We start from the raw sequence: 19,000 nt of genomic DNA on the forward strand, positions 1-19,000 counted from the left end.
AAAAACGGGGCATTTACTAAGGCTAACAAGTTATATTTAAAAATGGTAACTTATCTCTTTGAAAATGTATTAAAATGTTTTTTCAGCTTTGTCACCTCAAAGGAGCCAGTCCACCAAAAGCGAAGAGAAGACATCTTGAATAAACTACCAGTTTTCTGCCTCGTATCGTAAACAAATAAGGTGAAATCATAAATCTTACCACTAGTAATATTTTAAAATTAAAACGTAAACTGTTAAATTAAAAACAATGTTACTTGTTGTTGATATTTTTATTTACTTGATTTTAGTATAACTAATATTTGTAATTGTTAATGATTTGCAGCCATTAATTAATATTTGCACGTTCATAATCTCGAAAACACGTGGATGAACTATTTACCAAATCCTCCAAATATTCCCAAACTGAAAAAAAGCAATGAATTTCAATAAATGCTGATGTAAAAAAAGAAACTAGGTGCTAAAATTTTTCATACAGTAATAACTTTTTACTGACAGCTTATTTTTTTCAATAGTCAATATCTTTATTACAATCCATGTTATTACATAAGGTCATAAACAATCTTTTTGTCCCATACTGAAAGTTAATCTCTATTTAATGGACTATAAAGTCAATATAGGTCTATTTTTTAGTTCACTGTTTTGTTAATTGACCTTTGGGAAACTCAAATAAAAACCTGAATAATGGTAGGTACTCGTATTATAAGAAGAAAATTATACTTACAAGGATGAAGGAACATCTTCAAACGTTTTTACAGTATCCTTGACTACGGTTTGGACATCACCCATTATGTTGTTTTTAGAAAGATCTGAAAATAATACCATACAAAAAAATTAATGGTTTTATGAGTTATTTTTTTATTCAACATCTCTAAAATATTTGATGTATTTTATATTTACCCGGTAACTTTCCCTTATCTGAAACAATAAAGACGTCTATGTAGAAATATGTATTTAACATACAACATGTGAATATTTGTTTGAAAGAAATAAAAAATATTTATTTGGTACTAAAAATAGAACGATACAAGTCAACATAAAGAGCAAAAAAAAAAGGATTTGTACTAAATTGGTCTCTTCTCAGTATGAGTCCATAACGTACTCGGGAGCACGTTACGGCCACTGGTATTCTGCAGACACCACGAGAAAGGGGCGCGTGGCCCACAGCGAACTTTACAACTCGCAACATTATTTTGCTTAAGATTCTTAAAAGCAGGGATATCCGTAAACTGGATATCCGTAATCGTAACCGAAACTTTCGGATATCCAAATTAAAAAAATATCCGAAACCGGTATAATATTATTCCTATATCCGTAACCGTATCCATAACCGAAACTACATATCCATAATATCCCTACTTAAAAGCAAAGATATATCAAGTTCACGAATGACATTTGAGATCGAATACGATCGATGATTGACGACACGAGTTGACTATACTAGAAAAGGAAAAGTTGGTCGTAACTGACTTCTTATCTACATTTCAGTATGTGTACTTAATTTTGTTCTCTCAAACTAACGCATCTAGCTGGAGATCAGGAAGTGTGAAAAGCTATTAAAACAATCAAAGTCTTATTTTAAAAGGATGTCAACGATTTCAATTTCATCATTCTGTATAAAGATGAAACGTTAATTGTTTTATTAACCCTACCAATACAGGTTAAAACTTTGCACGATCCTCTGAAGGTTTCATTTGTTTGCCATGTACACAGATCTGATCTGTGTATTTCGTTTTGAGGATTATGCTCTGAATTTTTTTCTCTTTCTTTTTAATAATGTTTTTTTATGCATGGCAAGGCAGGTATTTGACGGAAACTGCACCTGGTGTTAATTGAGATGCAGTCTAGGTTGGTAAGTAGGTACATATTTGTACTGTAAGTGCCTATTCACTCTCGCCTTGAAAAGGCTCAGGAAAGTTTTTTATTTACCTGCGGCAGCGGCTTCGGCCTTCTTAGCCGCATCCTTTGCAGCGTCTTCGCCCTTTTTAGACGCATCCTTGGCAGCGTCTTCGCCCTTTTTAGCCGCATCCTTAGCAGCGTCTGTTGCCTTTTTGGCATCTGTTTTGAACAAAACAGTGTAAGTACAGTCGATATCACGTCGAAATGTAAAGTGATGCAAAATAACACCTCTTTCAAGTGCATAAGATGCCGCAGTGAAGCATCAAGCGTAGCTTGATGTGATATCGCCTTAAGCACGTATCACGAAACGAAACTAGAATCTTGATTCAAATTCAAGTTGAATGTTTACTTAGTTGTAACTCCATGGACTAATACCTATTGGACGTTATCAAATTTTTAAGTCAAATGCTTTACTCAAACATTAATAGGTAAACTGGTAGAGAATGACTTATGGCATAAAGTTCGCCTTATATGGCATTAAAAATAAAAGAAAGCTAAATTTTATTTATTAATTACGATAACTCACTCAAATATCTTTAGTAGTCATAGAAATATTTTATGAGAACGATTTAACCATCTCTAAATGACTTAGTAGGCCAATAAAATTAGATTTTAAATCGGAAATAATTCCTACAAAAGATTTTATTGCTTTAATGGCTTCATTGGTTGCCTATTAAGACTCTCCTAGGTTTTCGACTTCGACGGAGTTGTGCTTAAGTGGTGGGGGCCCTCGAAAGGGGCGCTTTTTAGGTTTTCCGGTTATACTACGTAAAGGACTTACCTATCGAAAAGAGGTCTTCCTGTCGGCTGAAGGGCATTTAATCCTGCATTAAATAAGACCAAATTCATATGTTTTGGACAAACCGTTCTCGTGCAAATGTTCGGCAAAGTAGAAAATATGTGTATAATTAATGACCCTCTCCACGTCCAATAGCTCGTCACCCATAGGCACCCAAGCCTTGTAAAGGGTCGCCTTAACCAGCGTATCCCTGTCAAGGCTCACGAGTTGGATTCGCTTATCCTTGTTCGTCCCAGTCGTTCCTTAACTGCGGTTGCTGCACCTCTTCCTGGCACTCTCCTGAACGACTCTGTGTTACCTAATGTGGCTGCCCCTCTTCCTTGTACTCTCCTGTACGATTGCATTGCTTAGCCATATGCCTGGTCTAAGGTTCGAGCCACAAAATCAACTTCGTACGCGTGAAAATAGTTTAAATACTATTTTCCTTACTTGCAACATTTTTCTTTACTGCTTCGCCTCTATTAGTCGTAGAGTGATTGTATATATCCTATAGCCTTCCTCAATTTATGAGCTATTCAACACAAAAATAATTATTTCAATCAAACTAGTAATTCTTGAGTTTAGCGCGTTCAAACAAATAAACAAAAAACTCTTCAGCGTTTTAATATGAACTTGTTGTTGTTGATTTTTGGCGTCGAACCTTAGACCAGGCTTACGGCTAGGCAACGTAGTCGTGCAGGAGAGTACAAGGAAGAGGGGCAGCCACAGTAGGTAACACAGTCGTTCAGGTGAGTGCCAGGAAGAGGTGCAGCAACCGCAGTTAAGGAACGGCTGGGACGAACAAGAATAGGCGCATCCAGCTCGTAAAACTTGATAGGGTTACACTGGTTGAGGCGCTCCTTTTCAAGACTTGGAAGCCTGCGGGTAATGAGCCATTGGACGTGGAGAGGGTCATTAATTATACACACATTTTCTACTTTGCCGAACATTTGCAGAGAACGGTTTGTTCAAAACATATGAATTTGATCTTATTTAATGTAGGATTAAATGCCCTTCAACCGACAGGAAGACCACTTTTCGATAGGGTGAGTCCTTTACGCAGTATAACCGGAAAACCGAAAAAGCGCCCCTTTCGTGGGCCCCCACCACTTAAGCACAACTCCGTCGAAGTCGAAAACCTAGGAGAGTCTTTATGGGCAACTAATGAAGCCATTAAAGGACTAAAATCTTTAGTAGGAATTATTTCCGATTTAATTCATTTTTGTGTTTAATTCTACTGGCCTATAGCTGTGCTTTGCAAAACGTGTATCAAAACTATCATAGGTAGGAACAAATAAAATGTGTGCTGCTTACCGTCTGCTGGCTTGGCAGTCTGAAAAAGAAAATAAAGTAGTTATGTATTTCCTCTTTCAGTAAGGTTCTGCATGTGTGTTGTGTATGTGCACAAAAGATACCTTGTAAAGTTAATTAAGTAAGTACAATTTATTTTTAGGTAAAGATGTTCGTTTTATCATATCTTTCTAGGTAGGAATGCCCGGGGGATTTTGTACGCCTAAAAACAGTGAATATTTTCCCACTTTTCCAACAGTTTTCATTGATACTCTGTTCCTATTGGTCATAGCATAATGGTATACAGGCTGATTCTGAGTCGCTCCTAAATATTTGGATACTGATGATAACAAAATCATATTGCATATTGTTAAAGCCTTCCTTGATAAATGTGTGACCAAGTTCCCGAGATAAGCGTACACAAGTAAACACTTTTCATCAAGAAATTTAGGTATGAAATAAGACTTGTTTCTTATAGGCGAACAAAAATAATATGAGTTTTTATATTTTATATTAAAATGCCATTATTTATATGGTAAACATAATCCCATCAAAAACAATACTTGTCAAAAAAACCAAGTCTCGCAACTCAGTTGTTCTACGGTAAAAAGTTGTGAGATCCATGTAATACCAAGTCCAGGCCAGGAAATCTTTAACGTTTTACATAAATTATTGACTTGGCCATCGCACTAAATAATTTAATTTACACGTGTTTTCATGCGATGGCCAAGTCAATATATTTATGTAAAACGTTAAAGATTTCCTGGCCTGGACTTGGTATTACATGGATCTCACAACTTTTTACCGTAGAACAACTGAGTTGCGAGACTTGGTTTTTTTGACAAGTATTGTTTTTGATGGGATCTCATTTCTTTTTGTATTTTGTAGACAGCAGTTATGTATCTAGAAAACTGGACCAAAATTGAAAAATTTTACTCGACTTGGCGGTTGCACTACCGTGCCCCCAAATATCATTTCTTTTTGTATTTTGTAGACAGCAGTTATGTATCTAGAAAACTGGACCGAAATTGAAAAATTTTACTCGACTTGGCGGTTGCACTACCGTGCCCCCAAATATTTTAGTTTTTCCTTGATTCATACACCAAACACTACTTATATTCCAAATTTGAAGCTTCTAGGTCTGCTAGAAGTGCCTTAGAGTTTTGATGATCGGTGAGTCAGTGAGTCAGTGAGTCAGTGAGTGACAAAATTAAGTAACTTTGACCCGTTATAATTCTTAAACTACTGGTTCAAATTGAATGAAATTTTAAATATACCGTGTCTTTACAATGCCTGCATAGCTAATGAAAATTCAGCCTTCTAGTTTTATCCACAACGAAGTTACAGGCGGTCGAAAATGGCCTGAATTGCTTCGAGAAAAGGATGGTACGGCCGTGCCGCTTTTTTGCTCGACTTGGTGGGGGCACTGCCGTGCCCCCAGATATTTCACTTTAAACCTCTTATTAACTTTAATAGTAGATAAGCTCAAAAAACTGCCGATATGCTGCATAGATGGACGTGAAGATAGCGAGCGTATAATAAAATTAAACTTTGTCGCAGTTCCGATATTGTTTCAAACTTTATTATTAGGCAGGTATTTATGTAAAATTTTCAAATTTAAATATTTCTTTGCTTAAAACACGGTACATTTTAGTTAATATTATCTTGTTAGAAGAACAACATGTTTAATTAAAACTATTATGTACTTAGTATTTTTTAAAATAAGTATGTTTGCTCTATTACACTAAGCTGTATGTTTTCCTAATAAAATAAATATAATGTACCTAAACTGGAATTGATATACTTAGTGGTAAAAGCTCTTGGTGAATTGGTAATAAAATTAATAACTTACGATGAGCACTGCAAGGCTGACAATCAATAGAAAATAGATTATTTTAGTCATGATTCCGCAGTTATTTCACTGTTTTAATCACTACACGAACTATCTTCTACTGAATTTGGGAGGTTCTACATACAAGGTATTATATACGGATAAGGCGACATCAAAATTATCACAACAATTGATCAAATAATGGGCGTTTTGCGCATATTTGTACAATTGCTGTACGGCGTAGTGTGGTAGTTACTCGTACATGTTTTTGAAACTGCTTAAATATTTTAATTTTATTGTATTTTATTCAAATTCTATGGAACTATTTCAATATATTGCGGTTGTTTAGTTTCACCATGACAAACTTTGTTTTTGAAGCAAGAGTAGATAATTTGTTTACCTATCATAAAGGGTTAGTTACATGGAAGTAGTATACAAAGAATGCAGTTTACTAGTATGAGAGGACTCGCCCCCTAGATAAAGTTATATTGGAGACAGATCCAAACTCGTATTCACAAACATTTCTATGAGGTCTCACAGCAGTGCTCGTGGACGCACAGGGTGACACACGAGCTAATCACAGAGCTCTATTCCAAGCTGTGCGTTCGATTTGCTGCTTCACTTAAGCAGGCATCGTTTGTGAATAAGTACGGGTGTCAATTTCATCATCATCATCATCTATTTACCTCAATAGATCCCAGAGGATAGTAGAGTCAGGCTTTAGTAGGCCCCGCTCAGTAGGAAGAGTCCCACATAAATGTCTCCAAACAATCTATTTTTTGACGAAAAAAGGAATCATACGCAACTTCTCTTTCGTTGTGATTGAATCTGCGGAGCTAAGATTACCAGCATTTTTTTAAATAGGCGTGGCCTTTTAGTATATGTACACGACCTAGTAGTAGACCTAGTATACGACCTTAGCTTAAATAAATATTATTTAATAAAAGTAGCTCATTAAGGTACTGGTAGCTATGTCATCATCATTTACGTAGTTGAGTTGTTTACTTGAATTATTCGGCCTCATTGAAAACCGTAACGAAAGCTTTCATGGTTAAATCTTCACGTTTGTAATTCGTAATAGGTAAGTAGGTACCTCATACGTCATACTTATGGTATGTTTATCTCTATAATAGAATAATTCTGAAACTTAGAAGTATTGTTATGATACTTTTGTCAGCTGAGTAGGTTTATTGAGACGCTAAGTAGGGCAGTAAGTGTATGGTGAAAGATAAATAAAAAATAAAATAAAGCAACAAATTTATTGTAACATCGTGTACAATAGCGTTTTACTGTTAAATATTATTTTTTCAAAATTAAATGGCTAATAAATCAATGGGATCTGGGCGTCGCAAGGGTCGTAGTTACAGCGTTGAAGGAGATTTGGGGGTCTTCTAATTTTCAGTGAAACATATTTGCGCTGCTCTCTGTAATACAAAAGTAAGGTAATGTAGCTTATGTAAGTATGTACTGAATACTTAGTTAACTTAACAGATAGATAGATAACACGAGTTTAAGGAAAAGTGTAATGCATTTAATAATTTCATGACAATCATGAAAAAGCCAATAATTTGATGCTAATCAGAATAGATTACATGGGTGATTCACATAGCTCTTAACTTTAGAAATCCCCTTTAAAATCGGATTGGTTTTCACTTTGCAGCTAGCCTGTATACTAAAGTGCTAAAACATGTGCCGTTAGCAACAAGAAAAAAGTCCAATTGTTAACATTTTTTGCAATAATCGCATAACGTGTATTGTCGCTACTTTAGCGAGTCACACTCTAACCAAATAAATAAGTATTAATTGAATAAACTAATTAAATGCCTTATTTGCGTAAACTCGTACTTACCAAACACCTTTCCAAATTGTGCTGGTACTTGCTCAAACTCTTTTACCATGCCACCTACCATATCTGGTATTTTTTTAAAAACACCATCGGCCGATGCTGCTAAAAAGAAACACTAGTCGATTATTATGCAATTTTTTTTCCATAAATGTTACTAGGTTTAAAAATATATTTGTGATATAAATAAAGTTTTCTGGTCATTTCATTCTCCTAAATTAGTTGAACCTTCGATTAGCAACGAATGTAGGAACGGGACTATTCCCACCTCTCGTTCCCATCGCTGCAACTCCTGAGTACCTAGTCAGGATCTACAGCTTAACCACTAATAAAAGTTAAACTGTCATTGGACTCGCAACTAAATTAAAAAAAACTAATCAGAAGTACATATGAGTTCAAAGTTAAGGTTCGACTTCCCATCCAGTGTAAAACGGATGACAATTTTTATTGACCGATGACAAAACAAAGGATAAGTACCTAACCTTTAAGAAAAGATATAGGTACACCACGGACAGTAAATATTAAGGGGACCTATCTTGGGAGCTATAATATTTTACCTGCCAACAATATTTTTCACAATATCGCTTTAAAGGAGCGGAAATGAGAACGAATGTAGGAAGTCATGTAAACGCGTTACCTGGTGATTCTGCTGGTTTTGCAGCCGCATCTTTAGACGCTGTTTCAGAATCTGCAGGCACGGCAGACTGGAAAGATATAAATATAAAAATACCGTTTGCGCACCAGTTGTTCATATCGACTTCAACGTTAGGAAAGAGTCGAACGGACAAACGTTTAGGTATTATAACTTAATAGTAGGATCTGTGGTTATTACTTACAATTTGAGCGATGACCGCTACAATCACAAACAAATAAATAATCTTATTCATGTTTAGGAACTTTGGTTGGGTTAATTTAGATCTCTCCAAATGCAATTGCTTTCTGAGATGTCTAGAATAAGTACTGGTTTATATACGAAAAGCCTAACTACACGAACAATACAAAAATAATTCATAGATAACACTGACTTATGAGCCTAGTAATATCCTGAAGTACTAGTTATTGTATTTTTAATAAAGAATAATTACTCTTCAAGACCACCGATCAGTCATACTTTGTTATTTTCGGACACTATTTTCGTGACTCGTGGCGTGACGTGTATTTCCTATCATGTGACTGTTTAGTTTTTTTTATTAACAACAATTTCGATTCAGTTGATATTTTTATGATACAAAATCTTCTAAATGGCTAAAAACTACTTTACGGAGCAATTCCTGGTTCTACCTTTCTTATTAACCAGGATCAGCAAAAGATATATCAATCAATCAGTGGCGTAACTAAATCCGAGGCCCGTGCCAAATTCTGTGTACGGGGCCATTGGCGTATCTAGGGGTTTTTATAGGTATTTTTCAGGCCCCCTCGCGTCGGGGGCCCGTGGCATTTTGCCAACTCTGCCACCCTATAGTTAAGCCACTGCAATCAATAGTTACTTACCTATTTAAGCAGTAGCAGTACTTGTGATATTAAAATTATTAATCCTTATGGAAAGTTTTACCCACCGCCACCTTATGAAAAGTTTTATCCATAAGAAAATAGGTAGTTAAAAAAATGGTTCGCAGCTGTACATTAAATTCTGTTTGCGATTTAATTCGTCTCAATTAGGTATGCGTACCTACATTTTTTGTGCAGTTTGAGTGCCATGGGGCGGAACAAAATATATAAAAGCTGAATTTCCGGATAGATCCAGTTTATTCTGTAACTTATAATTGATACCGGTTGATATAAAGCCTGCGAAGTATTTTCAGGACCGGTAACTAGTTTCTTAATATCTTGTATAATTTAGAAATATATAATCGAGTAAGATCACGTCTTATCGTTTTCAACATGTTAAACCTACGTAAACAATTGAACTTAGAGTAGGTAACTAGGGTTAGCTTAAGGTGTAGCATTTTTTTACAGAAGTAACTAATAGAAGAAGGATACTAATTATCCAATTGTATTTTTTTTTTCGAAACAAATGCTAACATTATTTTATTGAGCAGCATAGCTTATGGTTGCAGACTTGGGCATAATAACTCTCAGGGAACCTCACAAAATCTTTAAATAGTGTGCATTTGCGATGTTGTATTATCTATATTGACTGCTGTTCCTAGGTCCACTGTCTCTACAATATCAACATTTTTACTGTACTTATAACTGCTTAAATTGTAAGACCTAATGCGATTGTGCTAATGTGGTTATGCAATAAACGATTAAGTATTGAAAAAAGTTACCCTGAAATTCAGCGGTACCTATGTAAAGTTCTATGAAAAGCGGTCACTTAAGACCAGACAGTATGTGAGACTAGCATTTAGTATGTATGGTTAATTTAAGGCAATATTTATTGGAAACGATATACCTATACAGTGTGAGTCACGTTAAAGTGTACATATGAAAATAGATGAAACTAGACCTATTTTTATCGACAAAAAAAAGGTCAAAAAATTTTTGAGATTTTTTTTTAAATTTTTTATAGAATTTTTTTTCTTCCAATTATTATTGTAAAGAAAACGTAATAACTTTTAAACTAAGCGGTATATCCTGATAAAATAAAAACATTAATAATGCTAAATAACAGGCAATACTAAAAAAATACATAAAATACACAAAAAAAAGGCCAACAAATAATAAAAAATGATACTTTTTGAAAAAAATCTGCTGTTAAATTCGTGTTTTTATGGTTATTTGACAAATTTCTCCAAAAAATGCCCCTATAACCGGTAGTTTTTACTACTTTGTATTATTCTCTATCGTATTACCTTCGTAAAACCAAAAATCGCATGTCTCTATCCCTATCACAACATTTGCAATGATCGTTTGAACTAAGCCTCTCCGGGCGCGCTATTCAACGCTTCGTTAACAACGAAACTGAAAATGGCTCTAGATTTGTAATTTAGATACAGACAAGTTAAATTTCAAATAAAAACAAAAGATTTCGAAATAAAATAAGCATTTTAGTTAAAATTAAAATTTTCTCTACCTGCAGCGGAGAATAATGTTGTGGCAGGCCTTTGTTCAAACGCTCATAGCAAATGTTGTGATAGGGATAGAGACATGCGATTTTTGGTTTTACAAAGATAATACGATAGAGAATAATACAAAGTAATAAAAACCACCTGTTATAGGGGCATTTTTTGGAGAAATTTATCAAATAACCAAAAAAACACGAATTTAAAAGCAGATTTTTTTCAAAAAGTATCATTTTTTATTATTTGTTGGCCTTTTTTGTGTATTTTATGTATTTTTTTAGTATCGCCTATTATTTAGCATTATTACTGTTTTTATTTTATCAGGATATACAGCTTAGTTTAAAATTTATTACGTTTTCTTTACAATAAGTAATTGGAAGAAAAAAAAATCTATAAAAAATAAAAAAAAAATCTCAAAAATTTTTTGACCTCTTTTTTGTCGATAAAAATAGATCTAATTTCATCTATTTTCATATGTACACTTTAACGTGACTCACACTGTATATAGATAAAAATAAAAGTTGTACCTATGTGGAATATGGAGGTTCATTGTCGGTATTTATATTTGCGTTACTTAATTATTGAATGAATTAATGAATAAATAGAAAAAGTTTATTTCCACAATCCAATATTAGGACAAGGTATGTACGAGTTAAATGAGAATCATTATAATATTCATTTGTTTATTTCCTTGAAAGTTTCACAGGTCAGCTTAACATAAACTTGTTTGTAGATGTAAGGATGTCAATAGTAACGTTTTATTCTGTAGGAAGTTTCGGGCCTCCGGGGATCATATCTGTAAAAAGAAAAAGTTTTAAAAGATTGGAAAATAAAATTGTAATAATTACCTTACCTACTATTTATCTTGCTACCTATTTAGCTAGAATTTTTTTCGATAGCAGTTTCATAACAATAAGTAACTAAATTAATTGTCTTCATAGCAACAACGGAAAGAAGAAATTGCATCTGACAGGTGTGTTTATACAAATTACACTGAAAATGTAATTTACATCATAGATTTCCATAAACGCGAATACCAGTGTTGGATCAGGAAATTAAATATTAAGATAATGTATAGGTTCATTGGCTTTAAGCATTATGGTGATTTCCGTTAGTGCTTCCTTTATCATTCTAACTTTTACTATTTTATAAAAAGTTTTATGACTTTTCATAATATAAAAGAGGTTCCTTAAAACTTACTGAGAAATCCGTTGACTGCTTTTTGTTTCGCTAATACCATTGTTTTCAAGATTCCGTTCAGCGGGGCCAGGGGATTGAACAATTTATTTGCGGGGTTGTCTGAGTTCGCTGAAACGAGAAAATTATAATGAAAATTAGCTCAAAATTTTGTTTTCTCCCTTATATTTCTGTAAACTACATGGCGACTTGCCGGTATTAACAAAAACACTAAATAGTTGGGCTCGAAGCGCTGGTTAGGTAAAAAATTATGAAACATGTAAAGGTAAGAGCAAAACTTTTTATTTTTATTTTGTTCTTTACCTGTTTGACGATTTGTAAGTAAGCAAATAAAGAAATTTTGACTTCGTTTAAATATTACTTACGTTGATTCGGTGCTGCCGTAGAAGACGAAGGCGTAGACCCTGTATCAGCGGAAGGGGCTGAAAATTTACACACATATTTTAACCCTTTATAATTCAACAACTATGATTTCTTTAAAAAGTTGATTTTTTAATAGGTTTTAGTAAATAACTAAACACGTATTTTTTATTTTTGTTATTTTTTAATTATGAAAGTAACAAAATTACAAAATAGGGAGTGTGACATATCTGTTACACTGTCTTAAAAGCGTTTCATACGTCTTAATGTTTTGTTTAAGACGTATGAAACGCTTTGAAACAATTGTTTTGTTTGTTGTAGCATAATGCTACGCCACACTTTTCACATAATGTTTGTGATACGCCAGCGCAGTTAGGGTACTTGCAACGAATCCTCTTTTCTGCCCATACAGGCCAATGCCCAACTTGGTCCTGTCGCACAGCTATCGGAGGGACATATTGGGCTGGACCTTTTCGTTTTTTGGCCTGAATTTCAGGTTCAATGGTTCGCCGTGTTGTGTTCGCTTTGATACCAATTTTGCACAATATTGTAGCAATCTCTTCGCGAAAATCTGCTGAAGACAACAGCTGCGCATCTTGCGGGTTGTTCGCCTTGCGTACCCTTTTATATAAAATCCAGGCATTAGACATGACAAGGTCCAAGACGACTGTGGATATCTCCGATTCTTCTACACTGCCAACATACTCAACCGAGTAGCGTTTCGTTGTAAGTTTTTCTTTCTCCAGCGTACATTCAGTTTAGGCTTGCTTCGACGACGAGCTGATGGTCCTGGCTGAGAAGAAGATTCTATGGTAGCTGAAGGCTGAGAAGTACTTACATTGTGCTCTAAGTTCTCAATAATATCATCGATATCTAATCCTTCAACCACTTCAACAGCATCATCTTCGAACGGTTGCTCCAGATCTGGAATAAAGTCAGGGTCCGCAACGCTGTCGTCATCATCTTCATATCTGTCCTTGCTGACCTCATAATCAAAGAGATGTTTCTCAATTTCTTCTTCTCTTAGACTCCGAGAAGCCATTCTGTCAAATAATAAAACAAAGTTCAATATACTGCACTAAGGGAACATTACAACGCAATGTAACAGAAATGTCACAAACAAATATTCGATGAATTTATCAAGAATTACGAAAAATTATGCGTTACTAACAACAAATAGTCATAATCATAAACTTACCTACTAGATTATGCAACAGCTTCGTAGTTTACTTCTATATAGTATTTTTTTTCGATTTTTCCATTTACGACTCGCGAACGGTTCTTACAAATTGGCGGGAAGTGACTTTCGTCCAACTTTTGATACAAGTAACGCCATCTCGTATGCACAAAAGGCACTAAAATGCATAGAACGGTTTGTCACCGTCGTGCGACATTGATTTAAAATGGAATAAAATTTATGTTTGGAATTTTATGAAGAAGTAATTGGTTTGTAACTGTTATGTCACACGGTGATATAAAGGGTTAATTATCAATTTTTGATTTTTTTTTTATTATTCAAAAAGTTTTAGATTATTCAAAAATAATTATGTAAAGATCAGAGTTATCTACCTGAATCTGCCGGGAGTGCGTTCTGAAAAGGAGAAAAAATCATTAGTAAGTACAGCTATCAGATGCAAAAACTACATTAAAGTCATAGCTGGGCATTAACTCGTTAATCCGTCAATCGTTAATTAACGAAGTTAACATTTCTATTAACGGATTAACTTTTAAGTTAACTTTAAAAAATGTTAACGGACTCGTTAACTTCCGTTAAATTATCCTAAGTCCGTTAATCGTTAATCCAGTACCTACTATTTATCAAAAAGACACAGCAGGCACGCTGAAAACACTACGTTCTGACAAAAAGTACGTTCGAGCTTCCAGAACTTTCAGAACCCAAAATAACAGTTTTTGTAACCAGAACGAAACGATATAAAAATGCTATTTTTTTATTTATTTACAAGCTTTATATTGACTTCACTTGTTAGTATGTGTGGGACAAATCTTGCAACTGAATTTAAGACCAGTTCTCCACCGATTGAACTGAAATTTAGTATACTTATGTGAGTACGATGAAAATGCAATGTTATGGTACTATTAAGCTGATCTAATGATGGAGTCAGGAGGTGGCCATAGGAACTCTTAAATGAAACGGCGGCATCGCATCGAATTTGGGTTCGTTGGATTTGTCTTTTCGAGCACTTTAGTACTAGATGATGTCCAGAGACCTGATGATGGAGTCAGGAGGTGGCCATAGGAATTCCTAAACGAAACGGTGGAAACTTATCGAGTTTGGGTTTGTTGGATTGTCTTTTCGAGGACTTTGGTGCTAACTTAGATTAATAAAGGGTGCTAAATTGTATTGTAATTGAACAAAGGCTCTGAGATTGAGATACTATAGACTAAGAGCTGGTAAACGCCAGACCTACGTCATTTTATAAAAGCTGAAAGTTTGTCAGCGTATGCTCCCAATATAGGTTAGAATGTTGGTGGATTATGAAGTTTGGGTCAACGTTGCTTTGGTAGCTATCCTAAAAAAAACTAATTGGCAAGGAGTTGGAACTGTCAAAACTGTGTGACTGATGTCGAAACAACTTCTAATCATTGCCCAAATATCTTCTTCTTCTAAATATATAAAAGGATAAACTGACTGACTGACTGACAGATCAACGCACAGCCTAAACGGCTAAACGTAGGCACTTGAAATTTAGAAGGGGCAAAGTTTAGGTACCGTAGAGGTGCACTAAGAAAGGAATTCCCGAAATTCCCACGGGAACGGGTATTGGCGGAAAAATCCTTTTGTATGAAAAATCTAAATCGCTTAAGTTAGACGCTTGAAATTTGGTGTGCAGGTACCTTAGTAAACTTAAAGCTTAGGTACAACAGGATATCGCAAAATTTCCACGGGAACGGGAGTTAGCGGGAAAAAACGGTTCTATATTGGCTCACATAAAATTGTAAATCCTATTCTTTGTCTTACTACCGATTTGTGTTCATAATAATCTCTCTTCATAATTTTATTTTTCATACTTTTTTTATTCATACATTTTTATTACTACCATCGGAGCTCATAACAGTTAGTAATCATAATTTTTTTATCAATACTGTTACTACCAAGAACCATTTAAAATACATAATTTTTATTTTCAGATCTTTTTTCCTCATAACATTCATTGATCATATTGTTTTAATTAATAATGTTGTTACTAAGAACATACTTCAACTCATAATTTTGTTGTTCAGAATAATTTACTTTATAACAGACATACTCGTATCTTTAAAAAAATCATATATAATTCAATAGAGTAGATAAGCATGCAGAGCATGCAGCATGAAAGATGAAAGCAAGCATGCAGCATGCATTGGTATCTCCTCGTCTCCGGCGCTGCGGGATGTGCAGCCCTTCCGCCCTTGCGTAACGAGGCTCAGGTGCCCACGCTTGCTTCCGCAGCTTCGGCTTTTTGGATCGCCATCGGCGCCTTCGGCGCCTCGGCGACCAGCCTCAGCCGCTCCAACTCACCCGGGCGCCTGAACCTCGTTACAGCGGGCGAGGGCTGCCCTCCCTCCGCGCCTCCGGCTTTTAAATTACACTCTAGGGGTAGGGCAGACAAGACTACGTGGAGTCGGTTTTGCAGCGATTCATTTCTGTCACGTTAGTTTTGTGGCACAAAATATTGTCTGTTTTGGACCATTTCAAATTAATTTAATGTTAAAATACGATTTAATACGAATATAGACATCATGATTTTCAATATTATGGATAAATACACTTATGAGTAATAAATTTATGAAAACAAATATTAGGATACATCACGTTTATGAATATTATAGTTATTTATTCGAATGATTATGAGTTTCGATCATTAGTATAGAAAAATATATGAAAACAAATATTAGTAAAAACTAAGTGTATGATTAGTGATATTATGAATATCAATGATTATGTTTTTAAATATGTAGGTTTTAAATTTTTTATGAAGAATGATCATTATGGTATCAAATTGTATGAGAAATATTTTCGGACCTCCAATGATAGGAATTGAAAAGTTATGTAAGAAAATGCGCTACCGGAAAAAACATGTATGAAAAAATCTAAACTGCGTAAGATAGACGCTTGAAATTTGGCATGCAGGTACCTTAGTAAACTTAAAGCTTAGTTACAACAGGATATTGCAAAATTCCTACGGGAACGGGAGTTAGCGGGAAAAAACATTTGTATGAAAAAAATCTAAACCGCTTTAGATAGATGAAGGGGGTAAAACGGGATCCACGCGTACGAAGTCGCGGGCGGCCACTAGTTATACATAAAAATAACTTTTATGGTATAACTTTCAGCTTTTATAAAATGACGTAGGTCTGGCGTTCACTAGCTCTTAGTCTACTACTAAAAAGTGTAATATTATAATAATAAAATACTTTTTTTAAAAACAAGCTTGTATTCTGAAATGCAGTTGTTACTAAAACGAAAAAAATAATTGTAATGCAAGGTTCAAATAATTTCGAAAGCTTGTAGCGCAAACATAAAAGAGGGATAAATTCCGTGCGCGATACAAGCTTTCAAATTATTTGAACCTTGCATACAATTACTTTTTTCGTTTTAAACATGTGTTAACGGATTAACGATTAACGTTAACTTGCGTTAAATCTTGTCAAATGTAACGTTTTAACGTTTAACGAAGTTAAATTTTTTATTAACGGTTTAACGATTAACGAAGTTAACTATTTGATTAACGGTGCCCAGCTATGATTAAAGTAACACAATAATAAAGCATGTTCAATAAATACTTACAATTGTTGCGAACATCGCGATTACAGCTAAACATAAAATTGCTTTGGTCATGATGATATTTTTTAGTTTTTTGACTGTCTTGAAAATAGAAGATTCTCTTTGAAACTGATTTACAAATAGCAAAACTCGTCTAGTTATATACGAAAAGTGCGGCCTTTGTGGCGAATATAAACAATAGCACAAACAAATTATTAGGAAGTTCTAGCAGATAAGCTGAACAATACAGTCACATTTTTGAATGTTCCGTAGGTATAAGTATATTAATGAGCAACTCATAGAGATAGGATATAATACGTCCAACGATACTGTAGCTTTGAATAAAAGAGAGATTGATATTCTTATTCTTTATTAAACACTAGACCGAAAAATACAACACATTGAAAGCTTACAAGTAGTGGTCTTATCTCTAGTATGAAATCTCGTCTAAACAACCTGGGTTACAGTGTTCATCAAAACAGTCAACAGTGCTTCAACATTCATAAATTAGCTCAATTCGTGTGCAAACAAACACTATTAATTAAAATACTTAATTAACTAAACCTTAATTAGAATTAATACTAATTATGATAGATCATAAAGACTAGAGGTAGAATATAAAACCGTCGTGTTTGTATTTTACTACGGGATTACAAAATAAGCTAACGGAAATCACTTAAAAAGTCACTGAAATTTGTGAAGCATGTCATTGATCCTATTCAGTGAGTGATTGTTAAAAGTGACTCGATACATTAGTCTGACGAATACTAATCACTCCAGTCCATTGTACTGACTCATGGCAGATCTCAACTTCAGGGTTTCTTATGGTAATTAGTTCATGGTATTGGACAGTAACACACGGAAATTTTCAAGCTAAATACATACAGATTTCCACCACCGTTTGCCTTAATTGTATCAGGTATAAAATAGGTAAATTATTATTTTATGGTATCACTACTGCATGATAGTAATTAAGAGAAAATAAAACTCAAAGTGGTTATTCAGAAATTATTATATTTATGGAACACTTAGGCTGGGTTGCAACAACTTACTTAATTATACAATAACCGGTGCTTTTAATATGGTATTTGATAGATTTTGGACATTTGTTAAAGTTAAAGTAAAGATGGTGCAACTCAGCCTTAACATCTCATTAATGTAGATATGTAGCAAGATTCTTCAAACTCAATCGGCAATAGTAATGTTTCCATTGTTGGCGTTTCCTTCAGCAGGCATTGATATTTGAATCTGTGCAGTAATATAAAGGAAAGTAGAGGCTGCTAGGCGCAGCGTCGCTCCAGGATCGAAGAAAAACAAACCATATATGGAGGTGCGCGCAACCCTGACCTCAAGTGCGCGCAATATAGGCTTCGTGAACTTGTATACTGCTTCTGAAAAATAAAAATAAAAATCTATGTTTCAATTTCGTACTATATAAAGCCAAGCAAACATTAAGAAAAACAAAATTTGATTTAATTAAATACCATGTAGAGCTAAATCAATTGTAGCGCAACAACATTGCTAAAAAAACAATCTAGAATGTTTTCATAAATAAATCGTATCGTAAAGGCACGGAAAAGATAAGTAAAAGGTAACTAACCATTGTCTATATATTTTAATTGAGCGTAGGTGCAAATTAATTTGGTCTGTTCTATTTGCCTCGAAAATATATCCACCAACAGACTCATACCTAGCAAGTACAACCAACTAAGGACTAGCCAACTGATCAGGACATATTTTTTCAGCGTATCCATTCCCTGTATGAGAAAATAAATAAACAAAATTAGCAAACGATCGAAGAAAAGCTACAAAAAAATGCTTAAAGCTAAATCGTATAATTTCAAGGAAAAGCTTATGGAGTTGTGCTTATTGTAAAGCTTCCTATACAAAATTCAATCATTAATTGAACCAGTGGTTTGCTAAACCTTATCATTTTAATTCGCTATAATGTAACTTATTTAAAGTGAAAAATGAAGTAAGTATAACCACTGACCGTTTTCCCATAAGTTATGAGAATTTGCACACAGGACAAAGC

At 34.4% G+C, this 19,000-nt stretch overlaps 2 protein-coding genes across 3 annotated transcripts in view; one reads left to right on the forward strand and one right to left on the reverse strand.

Moving 5' to 3' along the window:
* The window catches only part of LOC135073166 (glutamine-dependent NAD(+) synthetase), a 32,437-nt gene extending 32,178 nt beyond the window's left edge, over positions 1-259 (forward strand). For both annotated transcript variants that reach the window (XM_063967224.1, XM_063967225.1), the window contains exon 14: positions 87-259. In XM_063967224.1, the coding sequence (XP_063823294.1) occupies positions 87-139 (53 nt within the window). In that variant the 3' untranslated portion in view covers positions 140-259. The remainder of the gene's footprint in view (positions 1-86) is intronic.
* Positions 251-5,934, reverse strand: LOC135073180 (uncharacterized). Its single transcript, XM_063967254.1, has 6 exons — positions 5,817-5,934; positions 3,989-4,007; positions 1,927-2,055; positions 898-915; positions 722-806; positions 251-402 (listed from the first exon to the last, which is right to left on the reverse strand). Exons 1-6 carry the CDS (start codon positions 5,865-5,867, stop codon positions 372-374), a joined length of 333 nt encoding a protein of 110 aa, XP_063823324.1. The 5' UTR covers positions 5,868-5,934; the 3' UTR covers positions 251-371.
* Between the last annotated feature and the right edge of the window lie 13,066 nt (positions 5,935-19,000).

Source organism: Ostrinia nubilalis, chromosome 7 (assembly GCF_963855985.1).
Source record: "Ostrinia nubilalis chromosome 7, ilOstNubi1.1, whole genome shotgun sequence".
Lineage (NCBI taxonomy): Eukaryota > Metazoa > Arthropoda > Insecta > Lepidoptera > Crambidae > Ostrinia > Ostrinia nubilalis.